The sequence below is a fragment of the Pseudopipra pipra genome, chromosome 15 (genome assembly GCF_036250125.1).
Source record: "Pseudopipra pipra isolate bDixPip1 chromosome 15, bDixPip1.hap1, whole genome shotgun sequence".
In the NCBI taxonomy this organism is placed as follows: domain Eukaryota; kingdom Metazoa; phylum Chordata; class Aves; order Passeriformes; family Pipridae; genus Pseudopipra; species Pseudopipra pipra.
This window is the reverse complement of record NC_087563.1, coordinates 10,734,649-10,758,692: the sequence shown is the minus strand read 5'-3', so window position 1 is coordinate 10,758,692 and position 24,044 is coordinate 10,734,649. Positions and strand designations below refer to the sequence as shown.

The 24,044-nt window shown below is 51.0% G+C and overlaps 2 protein-coding genes across 6 annotated transcripts in view; one reads left to right on the top strand and one right to left on the bottom strand.

Moving 5' to 3' along the window:
• Positions 1-65: 65 nt before the first annotated feature.
• On the bottom strand, positions 66-3,650 carry LOC135422831 (collagen alpha-1(I) chain-like). Its single transcript, XM_064672337.1, has 2 exons — positions 2,955-3,650; positions 66-1,424 (listed from the first exon to the last, which is right to left on the bottom strand). Exons 1-2 carry the CDS (start codon positions 3,648-3,650, stop codon positions 66-68), a joined length of 2,055 nt encoding a protein of 684 aa, XP_064528407.1.
• The window catches only part of NSD1 (nuclear receptor binding SET domain protein 1), a 63,312-nt gene continuing 42,145 nt past the window's right edge, over positions 2,878-24,044 (top strand). For 2 of the 5 annotated variants that reach the window (XM_064671826.1, XM_064671823.1), the window contains exons 1-4: positions 3,941-4,138; positions 4,337-4,986; positions 20,817-20,952; positions 23,839-24,014. In XM_064671826.1, the coding sequence (XP_064527896.1) occupies positions 4,357-4,986; positions 20,817-20,952; positions 23,839-24,014 (942 nt within the window). In that variant the 5' untranslated portion in view covers positions 3,941-4,138; positions 4,337-4,356. The other 3 variants (XM_064671822.1, XM_064671821.1, XM_064671824.1) reach the window with 3 other exon arrangements.

Below are 24,044 nucleotides of genomic sequence, written 5' to 3'. Positions count from 1 at the left end.
GGGGGAGCAGGAAGGTCCCTGAGAGCAGCTGCAGCACCCAGGCAGGCACCCTGGGCCTCGGGCCCTCAGGGATTATCCCCATGCTGCATATGGCTGCTGCGCGGGGACTGGCCTCCAGGTGACACCAGCCCAGCGACAGCTCTTCCACGCAGGGCAGGGTTGCTCGGCAGTGATGGCTCCTGGCCCCTGAAGCTCGTGGCCCGCACCCGCCGTCCTTGTGTGACACTGGGCTGCCCCCCTCCCAAGGTTTCGGGGGGCCATGGGAGTAGCACGGCAGGGGGACTGTGAGGTGAGGGGCCCGGGAACCTCGGGGTCACCCCGGCAAGGGGAGCAGCCCCCGCGCCAGGCAGCCGGCCCGGGGCAGCGTGCCTGCGGGCACAGCGCCAGGCTGAGCCCCGCCCGCCGCCCCGGCTCCCTGCGCTCCATCCCGGCGGTTTCAAGCCCCGCAAGCCGCTTCCTGGGGGAAAGGGGCCCCCGGCAAACCCTCCGGGCAGGATGCTCTCCGCTCCTCTCCTCTCCTCCTCTGCTTCCTTCCTCGGCCGGGCCAGCCCTCCCCCTGCCCGCCGCGACTCCTTAACCCTTTCGCCCACGCTCCCGGCCGTGCTCCAGCCCCACGGCCACTGCTCCCAGCCACCGCCCCCGGCCCTTTGTGCACGACCGCAGTGCTGCCCCCCGGGGCCGCGTTCCCCCTGAGCCCGCCCGCCGTCCATCGCCTCCCTGTAGTGCCCCGCGGAAGGGCCGCTGCCGGGGGCGCCTGGCAGCCAGCCCACCCTGCCCACCGCTCCCGCGGGGGACGCAGCTCCCTCCGCACTGAGCTCAGGGCCTCCCCGCCGGCCAGCTGTGACGCCCCCACTCTCCGGGGAGACCGAGCGGGAGCCCCCGGTGAGGGGCCACTCTGCCTTCGGCATCGTCGCAGCGACGGGAGCGGCCGTGGCGGGGCGGGGGATGCGCGTTCCCGCCGGGAGCGCGGGCGCCGGGCCGTCCCCGTGGGGGCACCTTGCGGGCTGTGCGCGGGCACCGGGGCCTGCAGAGGGAGCCTGCAGTGCCGGGAGGCTCCGCAGCCACCGGCCTGACTGGCTGCGGAGCCCCGGCGTGCGTGGCGAGCCGTGCTGGGCTGGGGGTGGCCGTGGCCGCGGGGTAAGGGCGAACCCCGTGGCGGAGAGGCTGCGGCCGCCCGCGCTCCCGCCGCAGCCCGCAGACAAAGCCCCGCGGCGGCAGGGCCGGCCACGCTGCCCGCTGTGCCGCACATCCGGGCAGGAGCGGGCAGCAGGGGCCGGGATGCCATTTCCCTGCTCCTCCGCCGGAAGAGACGGGCCGGAGAAGGGCCCTTCCTGCGGGCGCTGGCCATGGCGCGGGCAGAGGTGACACAGCAGATGGGCAGTGTGTCTGAGCGCATCCCACTGCCACCACTGCTCCCCTCCTCCCTGCAGCAAAAACCACACAGCTGCAGGTGGATCGCTGTGGGGCCCCACTGGGCCACCACTGTCAGCGATGTGCCATGGGGGCAGAGGAATGTGGGCATGCCCTGGGGTGCGCAGAGCTGCCTGGGCATCGCTGCCGAAGTGGTACAGCCCCTGCCCACCAGTGTCCCGTGGGGATGTGCTGTGCCATGGCCCATGGGCAGAGGGCTCCCAGGGGGAAAGCATGGGACATGTCCTGCAGGTGACCCCTTTGCCCCCCCACTAAGAGGTGGCAAATCAGCAGAGTGAGGGCAGCTGGTGACACTCAGGACCCAGGATACAGTTCCCCTGCTTGGAAACAGACCTAACCCTCTCCCCAGGTCAGCCTTCTCTCACTGGGTCTCAGGCACCAGGCTCTGGGGAGACAGCAGGTGATCCCGCCCTGCGTAGGGCCCTGCCCACCCCCAGGGGTGTATAAATAAACCACTAGCTTTATTTTGGGAACGGAACGTGGCAGAAACGTGCATGGCAGGTTGCTCCAAAGAGAAAGGAGGAAAATTGGCTGCTGGGCCCTTGCCCGGGTGCGCCAGGGTGTGGCTGCTGCCGCTGGAGTCCATCCGGGAAGATGGACTGTGCCATAGGTATTTCCCTGTTCAGGTGTAAACAGAGGGACCCCAGCCACGCTGGGTGGTGCCCCAGCTCTGCGTGGGTAGGGAGAACCACGTGGCCACTGGGAATCAGTGCCGAGTCCATGCAGCACTGGGCACAGCATGGTCCCAGCTCTCACGTGTCACCACAGCACGTGGTCACCAAGCCCATGGCGGGTCAGATGCCACCAGCCAAGCACTGGGCTGGGACCTCAGAGGTACAAACATGTCACCAGCAAAACTTCCTGCCAAGTTACCCTACCCTCCGTGGGCATGCTGAAGTGGTGTGAGCTGAACATGGCAATCTCTCCACAGTGGCAGCACACACCAGTGAAGTGACAATGGGTCAGGGACCTCGGTGTGACCCTTCAGGGGCAAATGCTGGGAGAAATGATTATTGTATCGCCAGGCACAGATAGGGCAGAGGGAGTGCTTGGGCAAGGCCAAAGGGCTCTGGGGAAACCAGGAGCCCTCGGCGGGGCTGCCAAGGTGCGCAGGCAGGGAGGAGGCAAGACCTCACTACCCAGCTGAGGTGCCATGCTGAAGCCAATCGAGGACGAGGACGGCGCTTCAGTAGGGGAAAGCTGTGCCCGCGGGGCAGCGAGGGCTGGGCAGTGGGCGCTGCCTGTCTGGGTGTGCAGAGCGGCTGCTCGGGGGCCCAGCCCGGCGGGGAGAGTGCGGCGCCAGCACGCCCGGGGGCTCTCGCACGGCCGGGCCGGGGACAGGCGGGGGGGGGGGGAAACAAAGGGCAGAGGGGGGAGCGGGTCCGCCCGGGCAGCGCCGCACCGAGCCCCGCGGCGGCACCCCGGGGGGCGGCAGCCCGGCCCTGCCCCCCGCGCAGCCCTGGCAGCACCGCCCCGGTGCCACATCCCCGCGCTGCCCCGGCTGCCCCCCGCCCCGTGCCTGCCCAGCCGTGCCGGTGCGGCGGCGGCGCGGCGCGGCGCCCAGACCCGCGCGGCTGCCGGCGGAGACCCCGGCCCGCATCGGAGGTAGCGACGGAGCCGCCGCCCGCCGCGAGGCCGTGGGCCGGGCTGGTTGCGGGGGGCGGCGGTGGCGGCCCGTCCCGGCGGAGCGGGCGGGCGCGGGTCCGGTGCGCGCCGCTCGGCGGCGGGAGGGCGGGCGGGAGCGCGGCTGTCCGGGAGCGGCGGAGCCCGGCGAGGACAAACCAGGCCGCGGGCACCCGGCGCCTCTCCCCGGCGGGCGAGGCTCGGCACGGCTCGCACGGCTCGGCACGGCAGCCCCGCGGAGGGCGACGGCCCGGCCCGCTGGTGCGCGGGAGGGCGGCGGGGGAGCGCGGCGGGGGCGCCAGGCCGGCCCGCGGGGCGCGGCGGACAATGGCAGAGGGTAACCCGAGCCCGGCGGGGGCGGGCGGCGACCCTCGCCCCGCGTCCCGCTGACTGCCCTTGGGTACCGGGGCTGGGAGCGGGGCCGAGCGGGGCGCGGGGACCGCCGCCGCCCGGGTGCCCCGGCGGGGCGCAGGGCCTGGCCGACTCCATTTTGTTGGCCTGCGCTCCGCCGCCGCTCGCAGGCTCGCGGCCTGCCTGGCGGGGGGGTGGGGGGTGGGAACCGGCAGGCGAGACACTGCGGGGCCGCCCCGTCCCATCCTGCCCGGTGCCCCCCGCCGCTGCCTGCGATGGAGGTGCGGTCGGCGGGCCCGAGTCCGCGGTGCCGGGCGGGGTGATGCGGGGAGCGGGACGGGACAGACCGGGCCGGGGCGCGCCGGGGGGGGGCAGCACTGAGCGCCCCCTCCCCACCTTCCCCCCCGTGGTGGGTGGGGGGGCGCCCGTCGAGGGGGGGCCGCGCGCGCGGGGCGGGGGGGTCGGGGGGGGGTGAGGAGCTGGGCCCGCGCGGGCGCGCGCGCGCTGATTGGCCGCGGCAGCCGAACCCCAACACCGGGGGCGCGCAGGGTGGGGGCGCGCGCGCGCGCGTCCGCGCGGGATGGCGGCGTCGGCGTCGGGCGCGCGCATGCGGGGGAGGGAGGAGGAGGGAGGCGGCGGAGCGGCGGCGGCGGGGCCTGGCCGGGCCGGGTCGGCGCGTCTCCCCATCGCCCCGCTCCGGGGGCAGGCGCCGAGCCGCCCGCGGCACCCGCAGGTGAGCGGCGGCCCTGTGTCAGCTCTCGGCAGGGCGAGCGGCCCCGCTGCCGAGCCGAGCTGGGGCGGCCGGGCCGCGGCCTTGGGGCCTGTAGCGCGGCGGTGGCGGAGCGGGGCCGGCGGAGCGGAGCGCGGCCCCCGGGCGCGGCTGCCATTTTGCGGTGCGGGCCGGGCTGACCCCATTGTGCTGTGCCCGCAGGTGGATGCCCGCCGCCCGGCATGGAGCAGGCCTGCGAAGTGAGCCGCCGCAGCTGCCTCGTCCCCTTCGGCACCTCGCTGGCGGCCGCCGAGCCCAAGGGCGGCCCCTTCGGCGAGGCCCGCGGCCCCGAGCCGCCCGCCATGCAGCTGGCGGCCGCCAAGCCCGGCTACGGCCAGGACCCGTCGTCCTGCTACATCCCGCTGCGCCGGCTGCAGGACTTGGCCTCCATGATCAACGCCGAGTACCTCGGCGGCGCTGCCGACGGCGCTGAAGCCCTGCCCGACCCCGGCTCGCCGCCCCCCCGCCTGCCCGCACCGCAGGACCCGGCTGCCGAGGCGCCCCGCGGGGCCCAGGCCTTCCCCCTGCTCCTGCGGGACGGCGGAGAGGAGGCGCCGGAGGAGGAGGAGGAGGAGGAGGGCGCCGAGACGCCGGAGGAGGAGGAGGAGGAGGACGACGACGACGACGACGACGACTACGAGGAAGAGGAGGAGGACGACGACGACGAGGAGGAGGAGGCGACAGAGCCCGGCTCGCGGAGCCGCGGCCGCCCCGCGCCGCAGCGGGGCCCCGACAGCCGCCTGCAGCCGGGAGAGCCGGTGCCGGACGGCGGCCCCGGGGAGGAGCCGGAGTCCTCGGCGGCCCTGCAGCTCGTAAGCACCGTCGGGGCGCGGGCGGGGGGGCCGCGGCCGCTGCCATTTTGCGGTGCGGCGGGGCCGGGCCGGCCGCGCTCCCTCCCTCGCCCCGGCACCCCGAGGGCAGGAGCCATCTTACCGAGCGAGGGGACCCTGCCGGGCTGTCACCGCGCTCGCCGCGCACCTGTGTCCCGGCGCGGCCGCCCGCGCTCCCCCCGCCGCTTTTTCTCCCGTCAGCAATAAGAGGCACCATCTCCTCCGCCCGGGAACTCGCTGCGGAGTTCGGTGGAGTTTTTTGCCTTGTTACAGGGTTGGTTTTGAGTGCAGTGGAGATGAGGAGCAGAGCGTTCCTCTCTCCTACCCGCTCCGGCTGTAACGCTGTCAGAGGCTCTTTGTCTGGCCCGGCTTGAGGTTCTCGAGCTGTGAGACCTTGGCGGTGGCCGGGGAGAGGCCGTGTCATGGCCTGACAGACCTCACGGGCAACAAACGTTGCCTCCTATTCAGGCTGACTTTTTTTTTCCTTTCCAATTTCTCTCTACACTCACAAATTCCTTTAGTTTTTTTAATAATATACTCAGTAAGAAGCGAAACTGATCGAACTTCAAGAGTTCTGAAAGGAGGTAGATGCATTAAACTTCTTTTTTTTGTGTAATTTTCTTCTGAACCCAAGCATAAGGGATATTTCTCAGCATGATTTTTTTTTTATTTTCAGCTATGTATGTATATTTCCTGCAGATTTTCAGAGGGTTTTTTTGCGTATTTCCTAAAATATGTTTCTGCAAACTTAAGGTTCCTTGATGGAGGATATTCTGAGTTTTACATATTGGTGCGAGGTTTGAAGATTAACTCATTTGACAGCAGTAATATCGAAACCATCTTGCTCTTTTTAGTTTCAGTAGAGCCACAGATGCCGGACAGATCCTGCTGCGGCGTGCAGCACTTGGGGATCAGGACTCTATTCCTTTGGGAACATCCGGCATTCCTGGTGTGTGCTCTGGGAGGTGGGGAAGCACTTGTCATAGAATGCCCAGGGAAGTGGTGATTCCAAGAGGATGCTGCTGGCAGGTTCATTTGTTTGTGGTAGAGTTCTAGCTCGTGGATACTCTTGAGCGTTCCTTGGGAAGAATCCCGGACTCTTGTTGTCTTTGGTGGTGAGAGGCTGCTGTGGGTCTGAGGTTTGTGCATATCCTCAGCTTTGTTTTGCAGAGCAAAGCGGGGATCTCTCGCAGACATGTGCTCGGTGATGCGGTTGTGGGAGGGTCTCACTTTGTAAACAGAAGCTCGCAGAGGTACTTTCACAACACTTGCTTCAGCTATCGGTGGCCACAGAACTGCAGCTAGTACGGTGACAAAACTGTCTTAGTGATGGAGCCTGTTATTTGAATGTGCAAGTGCTTGTTTATTTAGTAAGTGCTTGTTAATCAGAGTGGTCCTTCGTTTTTGTCCCACTGCCTGTGGAATGGGAGGAGATAGAGATTTTCCTCTGTGCCAAGTTACCAGTGAGACAGTTAAAATCTTTTAATTGTTGAACATGACATAGTACCTAGAAATAACCAGGCTTGCTCCTTAGGTCATGTATTCATGTAGTCATTTAATTCCTGTCTCATTTGTGTTTGGTTAACTGGAATCAACCTTTTTTTGAGAGCCTGCTAAAACTTGAAACAAAAACCCACCCCGAAACAACTACCACAAATCCCTGGGAGTTCTGCACAGCTGTTTTTAGGCTTGTCATAGCTAGGCTAGTCTTTCAGGTATCACCTTTATTCTGCCTGATGATGGGGCTCCTCCACCTTACAGTGAGACCATCTCAGAGCTTTCATTTTTGAAGCTCATGATTTTGAGTGTGCCACTGCTGCTCAAACTTCCTGTTTTGCCGAGAGGGAAGAAGTGTGTGTGTATCTCCAGTCTCTCTGTCTGCCCCTTGCAAGATTTGAATTTTTCACTAGATCTTGCTTTGAAAAGGCTGATTTCCGAAATATCAAGAGTGCTTCCAGCACAAGGACCAGAATTTGGTTTAGTCTTTAGTGGGGTGCAAAGTAATGCCTCTGGGCAGGAGGGGTGGTGGCAGGTATTGTTTTGCATGAGGATTTGTTAATAGCCCTGGCAGTCTCCTGCTCCCAAACTGCCCCAAACAGGACAGAGGTTGCTCAGGTGCCATTCAATTGTAAAGAGGGATGTGCATATTCTGAAGCAAAGCTATTTTAAGTGTCAAGTTAATCTTCCCTTAAGTATGTCTGAAGTTCCCAGCAGCTCCTGACAGATGTTGTATTGTGGAGAAGGAAATGTTCTTGGGTCTTGTTTTTTTTTTCCAGAGGTGGTGAAGCAGTGATGGCTGGCAGCTGCTGGTTTGCTGCCTTGTGCTCAGGTTGGGTTGGGAACATTTAAATTTAAATGGGTGGTTGTTCTTGAATATCTCTGTTCTTTCCCATCTTGATATGAGCTTGTCTGTAGAGCTTTCCTGCCCTTTGCAAGTTGCAGAGATCCTGAACTGTGTTATGTCTAGTTGGAAGGAGAAGTGGGCCCCGGACTCCAGTGCTGGGGAAGATGGGTGCAGCCACAGAAGGTCTGAGTGCCATAGGTCTTGCTTGAACTCGGATGCTGAGGAATTGGAGCAGGTGGACTTGTTTTTGGCAGAACTCTTGTGCTGAAATTTTGCTCCTTTAATGGAATTTTTGATGCCTTATTACCTCACTTTCACTTAGCTGGCTTGTTGGGTTTTAGTTGCTACCCACAAAGTATGTTCAAGTCATTTGATTTGCAGTGTTGAGAACTCAGAAGCAGAGAGTTCTTGGATTAGGGCACATCTGTGCCCCTCCTGATGGGTGTTATGCAAATTTTGCATTCATGAGCTGTTTTTTCCACGGGGACCCTGATGGTTTCAGGCTGCAGAATGTGCAGAGCTCGCATGAGGTTCAATGTTGCTTTTCATTCTCTTTGTATTGTTTCCTTGTAGGAGTGTGATGTTTGGGTGATGGCAGTGAGGAAGGTGAGGTACAGGGAAATCCAGAGCCAGATCTTTCATCCCTAAGGATGGCTGCTTCCAGTAGGTGGGTGTAAGGAATGAGTGGGACATGTGTGTAGGGCTCCTGGAATGTTTTTGCTTTACCAGAATCATATCATTTGCAGAATGTTAAAAGTACTGATGGCCAGCAGAGTCCTCTCTTTAAGCCTAGAATTAGTCCATAATGAAGTTCTGTTCTAATCTGCAGCTGTGGGAGAGTACTCTCGTTGAAAGTGTTTGACTGTGTGAGAGTTCCTCTGGTTCTTGGTTTATTAACTGACATGTCTGGTGCCATTTCTCTCTCTGCTAAAAATAAAATGAAGGAACCAACACCACGTGATCCTCGCTACTCCTGTAAACATTTCTGAAAGAATCTCCTACTACAGACTGTTGATTCGAGGTGTAACTAACTACTGGTAACATTATATCCCTGAGATACAATAGACATAGCAGTGGTTTGTTTGAGCAGGGAACTAAATTTCCTTGATCAGTTGACATATTCCTGGTGGGGAAATGAATTCCATTTGGCCGTTTGTGCTTCCTGCAGGCATCGTCTCCTGCTATGTGCACCTGGAGAGAACGGGCTCTGTGTTCTACAGTGCCTGTGCCTCTGGTCTTGCACACATCCTCCTTTGCCACTAAGATTTCCAGTGTTTAGTAGATGGTATTATTTTGCAGAAAAGAGCACGTAGCTGGATCTTGCCTGGCCGTGCAGCCTGATGGCACCCACTGAGGGGCATTCTTGTCTCAGATATCTCTAAACTTACCCATAAAGGACTTCAGCTGTGGTGGGTATCCAGAAGAATGGATATCTCCACGGTGGGAGGCCCTGTCCTGGGCTGTGTTACTGCTTGACTGTAAATTTCTGAGGTCTTTAGTGACTTTGCAGCACCATCACACTGTGAAAGCAGCATCACCTCTTGATGGTGGTGGAGGTGTGAGTGGGTGGGTGTTAGGAGCTGTCACAGCAGGACCCGCTGTGTGTGAGGGTGTGAGAGCAGCTTGCTCTGAGTGACAGCAGGGTTTTGAACAGTCTGTAGGATCCAGAGCTCTCCCGCACAGCAGGTTGGATCCTGGAAGCATTTTTGGTAGCATTTGGCTGTGATTGCTCTTACCCTGTTGTTTCATTGTATTTGTTCTCTAATCTCATATTACTGATTAGGTGCAAAATATCTGTTTGTGTGTGTATTTCTCTAGAAAATATGGATATTTGGGCTACCTGGAGTGCGGTGTGAAATTTTAGTGATCGATGCCTTCTCGCTTCGTGTTCTGCAGCTGAACATGTCTGTGTGCAAATAGCAAAACCAGAGGTATTTTATTGCAGATTGGACGGTTTTGAAAGTGAGGTTTTGCTGAATGTAATGGCAGAAACCTCTATGTAATTTCTGCTTTCTGTATTTAAAACTTATTTTTAAAACTTAAGCAACAGAGACTTTGTTCAAGCAGTGTCCTGGTTAATGTACTGTCTGCAGTCATAAATACTTCAAGTCTTTGCTGAAGATTGTTGCGAGAGGAGCGTAGACTTCACTCAGCTATTCAGCAGCATGGCTTGATACAGCTCTATACAGTGTAGCATATAAGTTCATCACCTGCTACTGTTACAGGCAAAAAATGGCAATAGTAGTAACAAAATGGACTTTTACAGGTATTTTTTAGACTAGATGCTGCCTCTCAGGTTCTGCTGCCTCTGCTGTCTCTGTATTTACATGCTGGGGATTTTTTTTTGGAAGGGTGTATCTCCCACAACTTGATTTTTTTTTTCCTAACAAATATTAGGTTGCTGAGGGTACAGTGATTCTAGTTTTGCTGTTACAGCTGCTTCTGAGGCCTTGCTAAAATCAATGGTAGTGGCTCATTTTGATGCTGTAGCAGTAACCTTTGACTTCAAAGGAGCATATTCTGCATGTAGTCGTGGATTTGTTGATTGCCTCTTGCAGTGTAGCAGTTTCTCATTGCACCTCATTGCATTGCCTTCCCAGAAGTGGGGTTAACTGCGTGATGTACAACAATTAAGTCTTTCTTTAATTTCCCTGTGTTAACTGAACAAATCTGGAGCTCACTCAAGAGACATGAACTCTGGATGTGATTAACAAGCTACTTGAGCCCCAAGAAGAAAAGTGGTATTTTTTTAAGTTATAATTGAGACAGTATTTCTTAAAAAGACATTCACAATCAAAAATCAGTGTTATGCGTGATGATTAACTTTCAGTTTAGTTGCTTAGACTATGCATCTGTTTTTCCTCCTTGTGACTGGCTGCTTCTTGTATATAGTAATTTTGTCTTTCAGTTATTTGCTCTGGTGTTTAGAAAGGCACAGAGAATAGAAACACCTGAAGGAAGAAATCCTAGCAGGCTGGGGCTTGTCCTGGGAGTTAAAAAAACAACAAAATTCACATGAATGCCACTTCTAATACCAGAAAAACTATGACCCGTGTTTTGTTCTGTCTGTATGGAGCTATCTGTGCTGTGCAATGTAGTCTTCACTCAGTAAAATGGGAGTTAAATCCTTTATAGTGGCTAAGGCATTGCCAGGATTTCCAAGTTAATGGGTGGAAAAGGTCTGTAAGAGAGTCTGTTTTGAATTAGAGCAGCAGTTTTCAACCTTTATTGATTTTCAGACCCTTAAACTCTTCCCAGGTACAGACTCTTGTCTAGTGAATTTTACTTATCAGTAAAATTTACTTGCTTGCATATAATTTCGTGGCATCAGAGTTATTTTCCTGTGGCAGAGTTTGCAGACTGCTGAGGTACAGAACACCTTGCAACAGTGTCTCACGGGCATGAATTTTGTGTTGATTCCAAGGTAATGTTGCATTTGTGCTGGAGCAGGCGGGAGTGTCCCCTGCCTGACTCTGCTGTCCTGTGTACAAGAATGCTTGGGAAATGTTGCAGTTTGCTGAAATAGTTACTGGAAGTTCAAATGTTACTTTCCCTTGGGTGGGTTGTTACTGTTTTAACATACAGCTGGTGTTGGAAGCTGTGCGGTCTGGAGACATCAAAGTCCTGGTGCAGGGGGTGAGGGGCTTTCTGGTGCGCTGGGACAGGGCCGTCACTGGTCACCAGCATTGCTGTGCCACTGCTCTGGGTAGGGCTGCCAAGAGCTACTCATGGTTTGGGGCCTCTGAGGGCAGGGGCAGGGGCAGGTGGCATGTCCAGTGCTTTTTAGGTTTAGAGGTGCTCAAGGATAGTCCTCACAGCTATGCTTGGGGATTAGAGGGGTCTCCTTGCTGAGCTGGCAGTGTTTGCCAGTGGGACAGGAGTGGGGTTGTAGCAGAAGTGTTACCGAGGACAGCTGCAGGGCATAGGTGTTCGGGCCCTCTCAGGAGTGTGTCCCATTCCTCCCAGCAGTAGTTGCGGCAAGGGAGCAGAATGGTAGCGCAAATAAGTTTGGCATTGCTGCAGAGCTGTGCAGAGCTGTGGTGCTGTGCAGAGACAGGCTGGGAGTTAAAGTTTGGAGTCTCAGTGGTTCAGTCCTGGGTAGGAGCACAGGTGTTGCTTTGGCTGATCTGAGCGGGTGCTACTGACCCCAGTGCCCAGGAGAGGGGAAGATGCTGCTGTGTATTGGAGCAGAGGCTGATGCCCCTGGCAGGGGCCAGCTGAAGTTCTCTGTTCTTGTTAAATTGGAAATCTGGTTCCAGTGTGGTTGCTCACAGTAGCTTTGCAGCAGTGATTAAATGTGTGACAGAGATAAAGATGGCCTTGGTGTGCATCCATCTCTCGTGTGTCCAAAAGCATTGATGAAGCCAGGAGGAATTTCAGCAGTGTGCTTTGCCTCTATGGAAGGATGGAAGAGCACTCGTTAAAGTGGACATGCTGACTTTTCTGTGACTTATCATTAAGATGGCATCAAGATTTATCTCACACAGGTCTTTGGAAAAATGGCAAAAAGAAGTTGGGAGAAAAGTCACCTTGTGTATCATTCCTTTCCCTCGCAAGGGTAGGCTGGCCCTGGCTGATCACCTTCACTCCTGTCTCTAGCACAGCTCGAGCAGAAGGGTTGGACCAAGTTGTCCCACCTCATTACCTGGACTGGCTGTAGCCTCGGCAGTGACAGAGCTGCACAATCCACAGGTGCTTTTCAGGCAGCTGGCAGCATCTGCCTGCTACTTTTTTGGAGCTGAGGTGCTGCCAGGACTCTGGGTGAGGCAGCAAGGCTGCAGGTGGAAGGGGCACCACGTGCCTGGCATTGGGGAAGGGAACAGTTCAGGGGTGCTATTGGTGACTGAATCACAGGGAAGGGATGGCACATCTCCAGTTGTGGAGATTTCCTCCTGTGCCTCTCCATCCCTCCCTGTTCCTTGGAGGGTGAAGCACTGGGGTAGGTAGGGTTGCCAAGTAAAGTTTTCTGTGAGTTCTCAATAGGGAGCTTTTTCTGTGGGTTACATGTGGTATCAAACAGCTGTGAGTGCTGCTGGAGGTGGCACATCCCACTGCTGGGGTCTTCAGGAAAAAAAGCTTTATAGTAAAATATACGTATAGTAGTATCATAAAATAGCAGTGTAACTTGTTTCAATTTTGAGACGTTCATCAGAACTAACGCAGTGGGGACTCCTCTTGCATTTTCAGGCATGCAGAATTTGGCTTTTATATGTGACACACCAGAAATGTTGAGTTGGATAGAGCAATCTAAGTGTTGCACCCTGGCCAAAGGATGGGGTGCCCTTTGGTTTGATATCTTTTAGGAAAAAGTGAACAGCAAATTTCCTGCACAGTAGTATCTCAACACACTGGAAACTTCCAGTTTCTTTTTTGAGCTCCTGCAGGGCCTCCAGTGCTCGAGCATGCAGCAAGGCTCTCACCCTGAGCCCTGCTGGAAGCTTCCATGTTCCTCTTATTTTGGAGGAGTGTGTTCATGACTTTCCCGCCCACTGTTGGTGGAAAGATAGATCCCTGCTGTTGCCTAACAGAGAAGGGTGAGGAGCAGGCTGGTTATCACCCTTTTAATAGTTCCTCCCCTTGCCCTGATGTTACTTTGTTGTTTGGTTTTCCCAAGCACCTGTTCAGACTTCCTACTGTTCTGGCTAATGTGGTGACTGCCCACAGATTTCTAAATAACAGCAGCAAAACAAGTCAGATTCCTCTTGATTCTGGTTGGCTGTCCTCTCGCAGCATGCTCACAATGTTTAGGAAGCTGGGTTCACCACAGAAAGGTTTGGAAGCCTCTCTGAAGCATAAGTCTGTAGTACCTGATGCCTGAAACATGAACCTTCCTCAGGTCGTGGCTCTGAGTGCGGTTATCAAGAAATAAATGAGCACGAGATAAGTTTATTGCTCTGCTAGTGTTCAAAAATTCTGATTTCATTTTTAGTAGGGATTCAGTAAAAGCAGTTGAGGTTTTAAGTGCAAATTAAAATTGAATTTTGTATGAATGGATTTTTTATTTATTTTGGGAAAATGGTTCAGTTGGGCAGGGGGACTTGCATGCTGAATGCCACCTTGTTCTGAGGAGGTTGTTATGGTTTTGTGTAAGTGACATCTTTACATTTGGACCAACAAAGTGGGATTGTCCCTCGCCTGTGAGTAAATAAAAATTTCTGCAGAAGGTGAAATTTGCAAGCCCTCCTTAAATGTTTGTTGTTTTTAAAGAAGCTGGTGGAACTAAAAAAAACCCAAACAACAACAACCAAACCAAAACAAGCAACAGGCTAGGTAATGTCATTGAAATCAACCCAAATTCCCAAATTTTAGCTGTTGAGGTTCTAATACAGTATTCACTCTTTGTGCATGTTGTTCTCTAGTCTTGCTTCATTATGTTTACAGCTTGAGCTGTACAGGATAGAGTTTACATATATAAATTAAAATAGCCAAGTTGCATTTTGCATAGTATGAATCTGTTTTTCATTTTGTGGATTTAGAAACTTCATTTCTGAAAAATGAATGCTGTGTTTATCAGATGTTCTGCTTGCAAACAATTTGTTTGATAATATATAGAGGAGCACAGAAGGCTGAAAAAGGGACAGATCTGATGACCTGGTTTCAGTTTGAGAGTTTTTTGCTAGTTCTCTGACATAAGAAGATATTTGTGGGCATTTGTTTGTGAGAGTTTGCAAAGTTCTTGTGATGCCAACAGTTCCTCTCTTGCTGAAACAACTAGGTCTGATTAAAGGAGCTAGATTTAAAGAGAATGTGGTTTACCATTTAAAATGTGTGCAGATAAGTAAGGAGAAGAGTCTGTCCTCTGCTTCAGGCTCCTGACAGTGGTTTGTAATCATCTGTGTCTTTGTGTGTCTGTGGATTTCTCTGCACCAGGGATCTGGGTGAGATTGTATCTCTTCTCTCCCAGTTCCTCCTCCTGCCTCCCTCAAACCTTGCTGTTAGGTGCATTTCTGGTTGTTAGGATGCTGAAGTGCCAAAGGTTTCTATTGCACTGCTCTTCCATCCAATCCATAAGGAAAACTATCTCATTTAAGTGAAGCAGGGTTGCCGTTAATCAGTTATTTTGGTGACTGAGACATGATGTTCTCTTATCAGTGCGTTCTTTATTTAAAATTCATGTGTGGATAACTCCTGACCTTGATAGAAATGCTTCAGGATGTAGGAATTACCCTAACTAGTGCAGTGTGCTCTCTTGGTTTTAACCTTTCAGGGTAGTTCATATGTACATATGAGCCCTGGAAAACTTTAGTACCCTGGAAAAGGGTAGTAAAAACTGGCCAAAGACAACAAATACCCACAAGCACTGTTGATAACAGACATTTGGCCTGCATCATAATGTTTGCTGTATTTTTTGCTTGTGAATATTTAATTAGTGAGTATTTAACACTTCTGAATGATAATGGTCCCAGATAAGAGGTAGTGTACTTTCTCAGGCATGAGTGTAGGTCAGATGCTTGTTTGCTTTTTACTGCCATGCTGAAACTGAAGGAAGACTGGAGTAGTTGGGGCAAAGAACAGGACCCCAGCAGCACAGGCTGTCTGGGAATTTCCAACAGGCTTCTCCAGCTGCTCTGTTTGACTTGAAGCTTGACATAAAGTACCGGTGTGATTATTACTCTGGTTTTGGCAGATACACCGTGTAGGTGTTGTGGTTTGTTTGGGTGGGGTTTTTGGCCATATGGACTCCAGCTGGGCTTACCCCTTTGTCTGTGCAGGGATTGATTCCTGTAAGTTTTGTCACAGCAAGTGCAGGGTCAGCATCTCAGTCTCTCTCTGTAAATGCTTTTACTCATATGCGTGGTAGTGGTACTTTGTATGGAGGAAACTTTGGTGACCCTTTTGCTTGGCTTCAAAGATTCCTTAAGATATCAAGTAGATATAATTTAATTTTCTTTCCGTTTTCTTGGCTTTTTTTCCAACCGATTTGGTTTTGATTTCAAAAAATATTTAAAACATGAGTATTTCCTAATGAGGATTAAATTTTGGCTTCCGTCACAAGCAGTTAGTAATTTCACTTCTGAACTTTGCTTTGGTGCTGTTCTTAGTCTCATCTCCTTCTTACCTTTCCACGCAACATTCACAAGCAAAGGTTATTTCCCAGTTCCTATTTTCTTTCCTTCTATCTGTGTCCATTCATTTCTCAGTGCACGAGTGTTGGAGCTGAGTGAAGTAATGAACCATGAATCACTCAGATATCTTTCTACCCTCCCTTCATTAAGAGCAGTACAGAGGTAAGAACTGACCTTTTAACTGTCTCTGACTCTCAGCAGCAGTCACTGTATGGGAACTGCAGCCGTTGCTGCTTCGTTTGTGTGATCAGAGTTAAAGGATCTGGACTCCCCTGTGATAGGAGCTGCGTGGACAGAAGGATAATTCTGAGCTCAGAGGGCTGAGGTTGAAGCTGCTCTGATTTGTCTTGAACTGTAAGTTAACTCAATGAGGTTCAGCTTTAGCTGGAGGGAAGCAGCGTCTCATGGAAATTTTTGGGGTAGCTTTAGCAATGCCCTTCCAGGCTAGTTCTGGGAGTACTTTTAACTGGGAGAATTTGCCCCAGTTGCTGCCCCTTCTTTGCGAGGGAAGAGGGTGAATAACCTGTTGTGTGATGGTGAAGTGGCAGGAGTTGGGAGTGGTATGTCCTGGTCATTGTGCACCTGTGACACCAACCATGTGGTTGGTTGTGTTAGTAGATAACTTCTTTATAGAATCATGGAATGGTTTGAGTTGGGAGGGACCGTAAAGACAATCTAGTTCCAATGCCCCTGCCATGGGCAGGGACACCTTCCACTAGACTAGGTTGTTCCAAGCTCCATCCAGCCTGGCCTTGAACACTTCCAGGGATGGGGCAGCTGCAGCTTCTTTGGGCAACCTGTGCCAGGGCCTCACCACCCTCACAGTAAAGAATTTCTCCCTAACATCCAATCTAAACATACCCTCTTCCAGTTTAAGAGCATTGCCCCTTGTCTTGTCACTCCATGCCCTTGTAAAAATTGCCTCTCCAGCAGACCATTTGGCTCAGGCTATCCAGGTGCCTTCAAATGTCATCTCTCTCTCAAGTTTGTTCTGTTAGATTTTTTTTTTTCCTGATACAAAAAGCTGTTGATCTTCAGCCAGTTCAGCCATATCTGGGAGTGGGTTGATAGCTTGTAAGAATTAGGTGAACTGCTTGTCATCTCTTTTTCCTGTTAGGAAAAAATACTGATCATTGAGTTTTAAGGAATAAAAGTTGGTTGTGGGGAAGGCAGTGGACTGACCCTCACCAAGCTTTCAGTTCTAACTAATAAGTATGGTGAGCAGCTTGTTTGTAATTCCGGGTGTATGGGCTGTAGGGAGAAGTATGGAAATTGCTGCCCAGGCAATGAGGAGGTTTGAAGAGAGCACTGGAAGTTTATGGGACAGAATTGTTGCTGCCTTCTGCCCCTGGCACTGATGATTGGGCTGGCTCATGGGTGAGGTGTGACAGCAGTTCCCAGTGTGGTGAGATCTGCTCAGGAGATATCCCGTGCTCCTGCTGCAGGGCCCTGGGCAGGTATCTGCTGCACACTCACACTCAGAGGAAAAAGCTATTAATGTCATTGTTTATGCTGTATTGGTTAATTATCCTTTGGATGTGGCTGCCTCCTTTTATTTTCTTCCCTGGCTTTGATTCTGTCCAGTTCGTTCCTGAAACAGGCTTGGCAGGATCTTCCTCCCTTATTCTCAGGGGTCAGTGGCTTCCTTCTTACTTTTCTCTGTCCTTGTACACAATCTTTTTTGCTGCCCCAGCCTTTCTTCAAAAGCATGTTCTGTCCTTTGCTTCATTGAATAATGTCTTGTTTATAATTAAGTCAAGAATAAACTGTAATAGGGCTTTCTTGGCCAATATTTCCACGATGGCTTTCCAAAGCAAGTCTGAGTTGGAAGTGTGCAGACCTACAGTGGCTGCAGATCAGTGCTTGGTATCTGGACAGATGGCTCTTTGGGTATATGAAGTTGAAAATATCTGTAACAGTAGATATATCTCTGCCCCTTAGTGTGCAGTTTGGTCTTGCTGTGGCTCTGCCAAGATGGTCACATCCCTGGTCAGGCTGTTGGGGCACGTGGAGTGTCTGCAGCTGTGCCTCCAGCAGTGCCGGAGGGGCTGGTCCTGCTCTGATTGTTATGCAGAGATGTCCAGTGCTGCAGGAGAGGTGCAGCCTGTGGCTGTCAGCCTTGTGTGTGTGTTTGTGGGCTTTCTGCTTTGTGCCACTTCTTCTAGCAAGATTAATGGATTGAACAGCAGCTTCCAATGACAGAGCCAAAAGTGGTTACTGGATAAAGGTTATTTTGTCTACTTTTTAGTGATGTGGTTATTTTAAATGTAGGAATATTGGTGACAGACAGTTGAGGACTGGCAGTATTATGTACCTTAATAAAATCTCTTCAAAATGTAAGCTTTCTTTCCTTGATAAGTTTCATTATTTGCTGTATGATGAGAATTTCAAGAGGGTGAAGGTACTTGGCTTTCTGATAAAAAGCCTCCTTCTCATGAAGCTGAGCACCAACGTTTGGTATTTTACTCAGTGATTTGCGCACCGTGTTTGGCACAGTACAAATTTAAGAGGTGACTTTGCAGGTAGTGTTTGTGTCATACTGCTGCTGAACCTCTGCTTGTGAGCCCTTCCACAGTGATCCTTTGGGTCTTGCATCGGTGGAGAGGGTTTGATTAAAAACATCTGCAAGGTACAGTCTTGTTTTGTCCAAAAATAGCACAAAGTGATCTGAAATGCTGTGTATTGTCTAGAGTTTAGGCTGTAGTTTGTCATATCTGAACAGCACATTAATGCCAGGCAGTTGATAACAGAGTAGACAGTACTGACTCCCTTCAGAACACCTAACAATACAAAACCTTGATGTTGCTCATCTATGGAGGAAGGCCCTGCCCTTCCCTTCCTCACTAACCAAGTGTCTTACCTGCTTTGGATTTCTTCGTTGTATCTCCACTGGAGTTACAACATGGTACGTACCTGATGTGCAGTGGCTCACAAGTTTTCTTGTTGTTTAAACACTTGAACATTTCCATCCTCTGAAGATGAACAGTGCTATGATCAGATGTAGGGACTACCTCTGATGTTTGTTGTGTTTTAAAAACTTGGGCTTTTCCTCACAGAGAAATTACCATTACTTCAGGGCTGAATTTTTGGCCATCAGAATATATCAGCAGTTTGATCTTGGCATAGTAGATGGTAATTGTAATAGAAGTGAAATTTGCTGTATTCTGACCCAAGAAATATATGCTTTGGGGCTGTAATTTTTGCATCACACAGCAGTTTAAGGGAAGAGCCTTGATGTACCTGGAAAGGGCAACAACTGCTGCTTTCGCTCCTCTGCTGTTGTTTTTTTAAATGTTTTAAGTTTTAAAACTCACTAGTGAAATTTTTTTTTTCCGTGGAAATGTACAGGCATCTCTGACAGGTTGGTGGTATTTAGGGAGAGTAGAGAGGAAAATCATGCAAAGACAGTGACCTGCTACAGTGCATCCTGTCATGAGGCTCTTCCTTGGAGTCATGGTGCTTCCTAATCTGCATCTCTGTGGGGCCTTTGTGGTGGGTGATGATGAGTTCAACACCTGACTGCTAATTCCAGGGAAGGGAGAGAGCAAACCCCAGAGGAATGAGAATAGCTGCTGAGTTCTTGGAAAGAGAGGTTTAGGCATTGTCTGAATAGTTTCTTGAAAGCCACTTTTTCATCCGGGCACCAGTGTGGGGTGTTGGAGGGTGACCAAGAGTTGATTTAAATGCAGACTTGCAGGGGTTGTGGGTGTCCCTCAGGTGGATCAGTGTGAATGGCTCTGGCAAATCTCCAGGATGGTGCTTTTACTGGTGGTTTTACTGCTCCGTCTGGCTGACTGTGCTCAGGTTACAGTTGTCATTAAGATGCACATCCATTGTATGTGTATGCACAACATCAGAGATAATCAATTTGGATATATACCTGTGCCCCTTAAAGCCCAGGATGGAAATCTGTGTAAAGAATTTGAGGCAAAAGTCACATTTACAGGAAGAACACAAGGTGGAAATGGACCAAAACAAGAGGGGTTTTGCATCTGAAAGTACATCTGCATTTAAAAAGTAGCAGTCAAGGCAATGTCTCAGGTGCTCCTGGATGTGCTGCAGCAAGGCACTGGCAGAGCAGGGGGCTGCAGCCCCTGCCCAGTGCTGTTTCACCTTCTGGTTCCTGATCTGCTCAGCTGTAAGTTATTGTGTGGGTTTTGATGAGTGAGTGAGAAGAATTTCAACAATGTAATCTGTAACATCATTACCTGCTTTTTTTTTTCATATGACAGGATTTATCCTTTTGTATTTTCTTTAACCACATGAAGAAAACCCATAAAACTCAATCTGAAGCAGACTATACCTTTTATTAGAGAGGTCTGTTGTGTTTTTGTTGCTGGGATGGCGAACTGGGAATGGCAAGAGACGTGCCTCAAGCAGGGTGGTGAGCAGGACAGAAGTGAAGCGAGAAGGTGTGTGCTTGTACTGTGACAGCTTTAATGAGGAGCATATTGCTTGTGCTTATTGGCAGGAGAAATACCTCCAGCACTTTTTGGAGCTCTTAAATGCTGAACCCACCTGGAATGTGTTGGTGGGTGCTGCTAAACAGGCAGGATACATCACAGCTGGGCATAGGGACTCCTGATTCCTGTGAAAACCTACTGTACCTTGGCTTGGCTCAATTAGTCACAACACACCAAACCTCTCCTTGGCAGAGGTTTCTGCTGGTGGTGCACATCCAGCCAGAGAGCAAACGGCACAGGATCTACTCTCTGCTCTTGGACAGTGATACAGAAATGGCATTAAGCAGCCTTAGGGTTTGTGTGTTGAAAGATTTTGGCGTTTTCGTGGCTGCTGCACAGCCCTGGGAAACTGAGCGGGTTTGGGTGACTCTCTACAGAGTTCATGTGAGGGGGTTTTGGAGACAGGCAAGGTCAGTGTGTCCATCTGTCTCCTAGAGGGGAGTGGCTGCTGTTGTGCTCTCTTTCTGCTCTGTACATCCCAACCTGCCCCCCTGCCCCCCCAACTGATAAAACCTTACTTTGCTGTTCTCATCACCTTTCAGTCAGAAAAATTTTGCTGTCTCTTCTACTACTTTTTCTGGACGTTTCAACCTTTGAAATGAACAAATTGTTGTGAGTGAAGTAATGAGGGTTAATAGTGACTCCAAATATTTACTTGCTCAAATGTGGTTTGAGTGCAGTCATTTACAAGAGGTCATGTTCCTTACTAAAATATAAGAAAAGCCTGCTCAAATCCTCTTATTGTTTTGTTTTTTCAGAAGGATGCTGAGAACCATTGTGTTCTCTGAAGGGGTAGGAGCCACTAAGTAAAAATAAGGCCTTGCTTTTTAATGTAAATGTCTCTGCTGTCTGATGCAATCTGCACACAGGGGGGAGGCAAATCTCTTCAAAAGCATCTGAAGCTTTAGTGATTTCTTGTGTTCTATTTTTTCCCTGAAGATCCAAGCCCAGAAGAAACCTATTCCAGTGAAGTATGAAGTTGGAGATCTTGTTTGGGCCAAGTTCAACAGACGCCCATGGTGGCCATGCACAATTTGTCATGACCCAGTGCTGGACTGTCACTCAAAAATGAAAGGTACTGTATCTACTCAGACCGCAAAGTGGAGGTGTTGTGTATGGCAGGGTGCTGCAGTTTTTAATTAATTTTAAAAGTACTTCTGGCCCTTGAAAGGTGTGAAGAAATAGACCCTACTGTGGAAGACCTAGATCCATAAAGCAGTCCTAAATCAGGGAGATGGCAGGAGGAAGAGGGGGCTGGGGCTGGTGGAAGTGACACAGATAGCTGTTGGACATGTAGGCTTTTCTTCACAGAGTATAGGAGGGACGAGTAGCTGGGCTGAGCTCAGGGTGGTGCAGAAGAAAGAGCAGCCTCTCAGAAAAGAGATGCAGAGAAAAAGGAAGAGGATCAGGGAGGTGCAACAGGTGAGGAAGAAGAGCTGGGAAGACTGGAGTGTGTGAGGACACAGAGAGTTGGCCAGTCGTGGAGAACAGGAGGCTGCAGAGGGTGAGAAGCGGAGTGTAGAGTAGCAGCTGAATGCCTGAAGGTGTGATGGGAATGTGTGCAAGGAAGTGAAATTTTTTGGGTCTTGTTTGGCGTGAGAAAGCAAGGGGCTGTTTATGGAGAAATACTGGAAAACCCTGAAGATGGAGCCATGTATATGAAAGTTTAGGGCATAGTGTGAGTCAGCCGAGTGTGATGAGGAGACATGGAGGAAATATGGCAGAGCTGTATGTGCTTGAACACAGGGGAGAGCCAGGAACGAAGAGAGTCTTACAGGCTCAAGACAAAGGTATGTGAGTGATAGAGAGAACAGAAGGGAAGTGATTAAACGTTTGCTTTTAGGATCATACCAGCTGCCATGGGGAGACTGCCACAAACAGAAAGGCTTAGTTGTTCCTGGTTTCCCCTTCTGATTCTTTTTGTTCTATGGGCAACTAGAAACCCTTTGAACTGTTGTCATCTGCCACTGACAGCTCTAGACCTGTGAGGTTGCTACTCACTGATGTATTTCTCTCCAGGATTTGTGGCCCTTGCCAGCGTAAGGACAAGTGCTGGGCAGAAGTGGACTTTTTTTGAGTGGCCGTCAGCTCAGAGTCTGCTGCTATTTGTCTAGAGACACAAAATAGCTTTTCCTACATGGTACTCACATCATCCCCAAGCCTGGTTGCTGTATTCTTCTTACTTGCTATTTCTCCACCTTCCCCTTCATCCTTTGGGAGACATGCATCCTGATTCTAGAGAATATTGAATGTGCTGTTTTAAATAGTCTCTTTCCGGCTCTCAGATTTCTGTTGAAGATGTTTCCAGAAGATTTGCTGACATATATTCTCCCCCACATCCCTCCTCATGACAGGATTTAATGTATATAGCTGTCCAGTATTCCCTTCTCAGCCTCTGTATGAGGATTTCTAATAAAGGTATTCTGCAGGGAGAAAACATGATATTAACAAATTCCTTCAAGGCCTGATCTCCAGCCACATGGTGGACTCTCCCATCATTGTTTTCTGTGTTCAAACCAATGGAGCTCCGGGGAAAATTGCATTTTCCAGTTGTGGCTGTATGTGGTCTGCTGGTCTCCTCTTCCCAATGCCAAAGTGGCAGAGCAGGTGGATCTGAACTCTGGTGCCTTTGGGCAGGTAAAGCTGCTGGGCTCTGTGTGCACTGTAGGAAGCAGAGCCCTCCTGCCTTGGCTCTCTGTTGCCAAGGGAACAAGCCCTTCAAAACAAGGCAGGTCGCTTCAAACTCATCACTTGTGCAGAAACCTCTTCTCTTGGGTTTGAGGAATGATGTTTTGTTCAAGGCAGTTTGCCTTTTTTTCAGCAAGCTCTCTGCTCAAAGATTTTTGGAGCTGGAATTTTGAGGCTCAGTGGCTCAAGTCTCAGTACTGTGAATGGGATGGATGAAGCCTGCCACCTTTGTCCGTGATTTGAGGTTGCTCTGGTCATTATTTATTATCCTCTCAGTGGTCTTTGTCAGAATCTCACTGTCAGCATCTCTTGAGGCCAGGCTGCCACACTGTGCTGGCACTCCTGGAAGAGGCATCACAAACCAAATGGACTGGAAGTCTAAGCTGAATGTTCATAAGGAGAAGGTTAAGCATACTTTGCAGCAAAATGCAGGGAGAACTTTATATCCCTTGTTTTCAAGCCTTGTTTGCTCTGTTCTAATGCTTGTGACCTGTTTTTTTTCACCAGCACACCCAGTACCGGTTCAGTTCTTTTTTGTACCATGTCTGTTCAACATCCTTGCACAGAAAGCACCTTTGAAAAATCTTTGAATGTGTCCTTACAATTGAATTTCTTCTCTTATTCTGCACCTTTGTGCCCCAAAAATGGACTCATTGCAACTAATGTTTTGTCATGTTGCACCTAATCCTTGTAGTGTGTGTGCATGTGTTTGTTTATATGTTTTGTTTCCTAAATAAGAGTTTGTTTGGTATCAAAGCATTGAGCAAGATGGGATATATTGTGGTGGAGGAGGCTCAACCTGTGTGAGTAGATCATATCCAGAAGGATGTCAGTTCTGGGTGTTGCCAGCACCGTTGTGTTTTCCCAACGGTCAAGTGGACTGGACTATTTAATCATTAATCAGGGAGCAGCAGAAAAGAAATGTCCTGCCTGGTATGTTGTGCCTCTCAAGGAAAAAATATTTAGATATCTTTGCCATTTTCTTTGCAAACAGTCTCTGCTCTAGGAAGATGACCCATCATTAATCTATTGTTCATAAGAAAAAAACCCAAATAAAAACAGAGAGTAGCAACATAGAACATAGACAGCAGGGATCAAAGGGGTCTCCCTTAGTTTTGAGCAGAAATCCCCAGAACTGGCATTCATGTGGGAATGTTATTAAGCAAGATGTGATTGAAAATTATCTGGCAAATTGTTACCGCTTTCTGTGATTCTTTTTGTGTGTCTTTATTCTGTTATATGCAAGGGGTTAATTATGTTGAATTTCTCAAAGTAGTTTCCAGTGGGAGACCATACCGAGAGTACTATGTGGATGCCTTAGGAGAACCTTCAGAGAAAAGCTGGGTTGCTGGGAAAGCTATTGTCCTCTTTGAAGGAAGACATCAGTTTGAAGAGCTGCCTGTTCCCCGGAAAAGAGGGAAGCAAAAGGAAAAAGGCTACAAACATAAGGTGAAAGATCTGTTTTCTTCAACATGTTTT

Bases quoted from the DNA above. Each gene is read 5' to 3' on its own strand.
- LOC135422831 (XM_064672337.1), bottom strand. From the start codon at position 3,650: ATGGGACGGGGCGGCCCCGCAGTGTCTCGCCTGCCGGTTCCCACCCCC. The intron at 1,425-2,954 runs GCAGGCACGGGG...TTTTTGCTGCAG, and splicing joins CGCCGCACCGGCACGGCTGG to GGAGGAGGGGAGCAGTGGTG.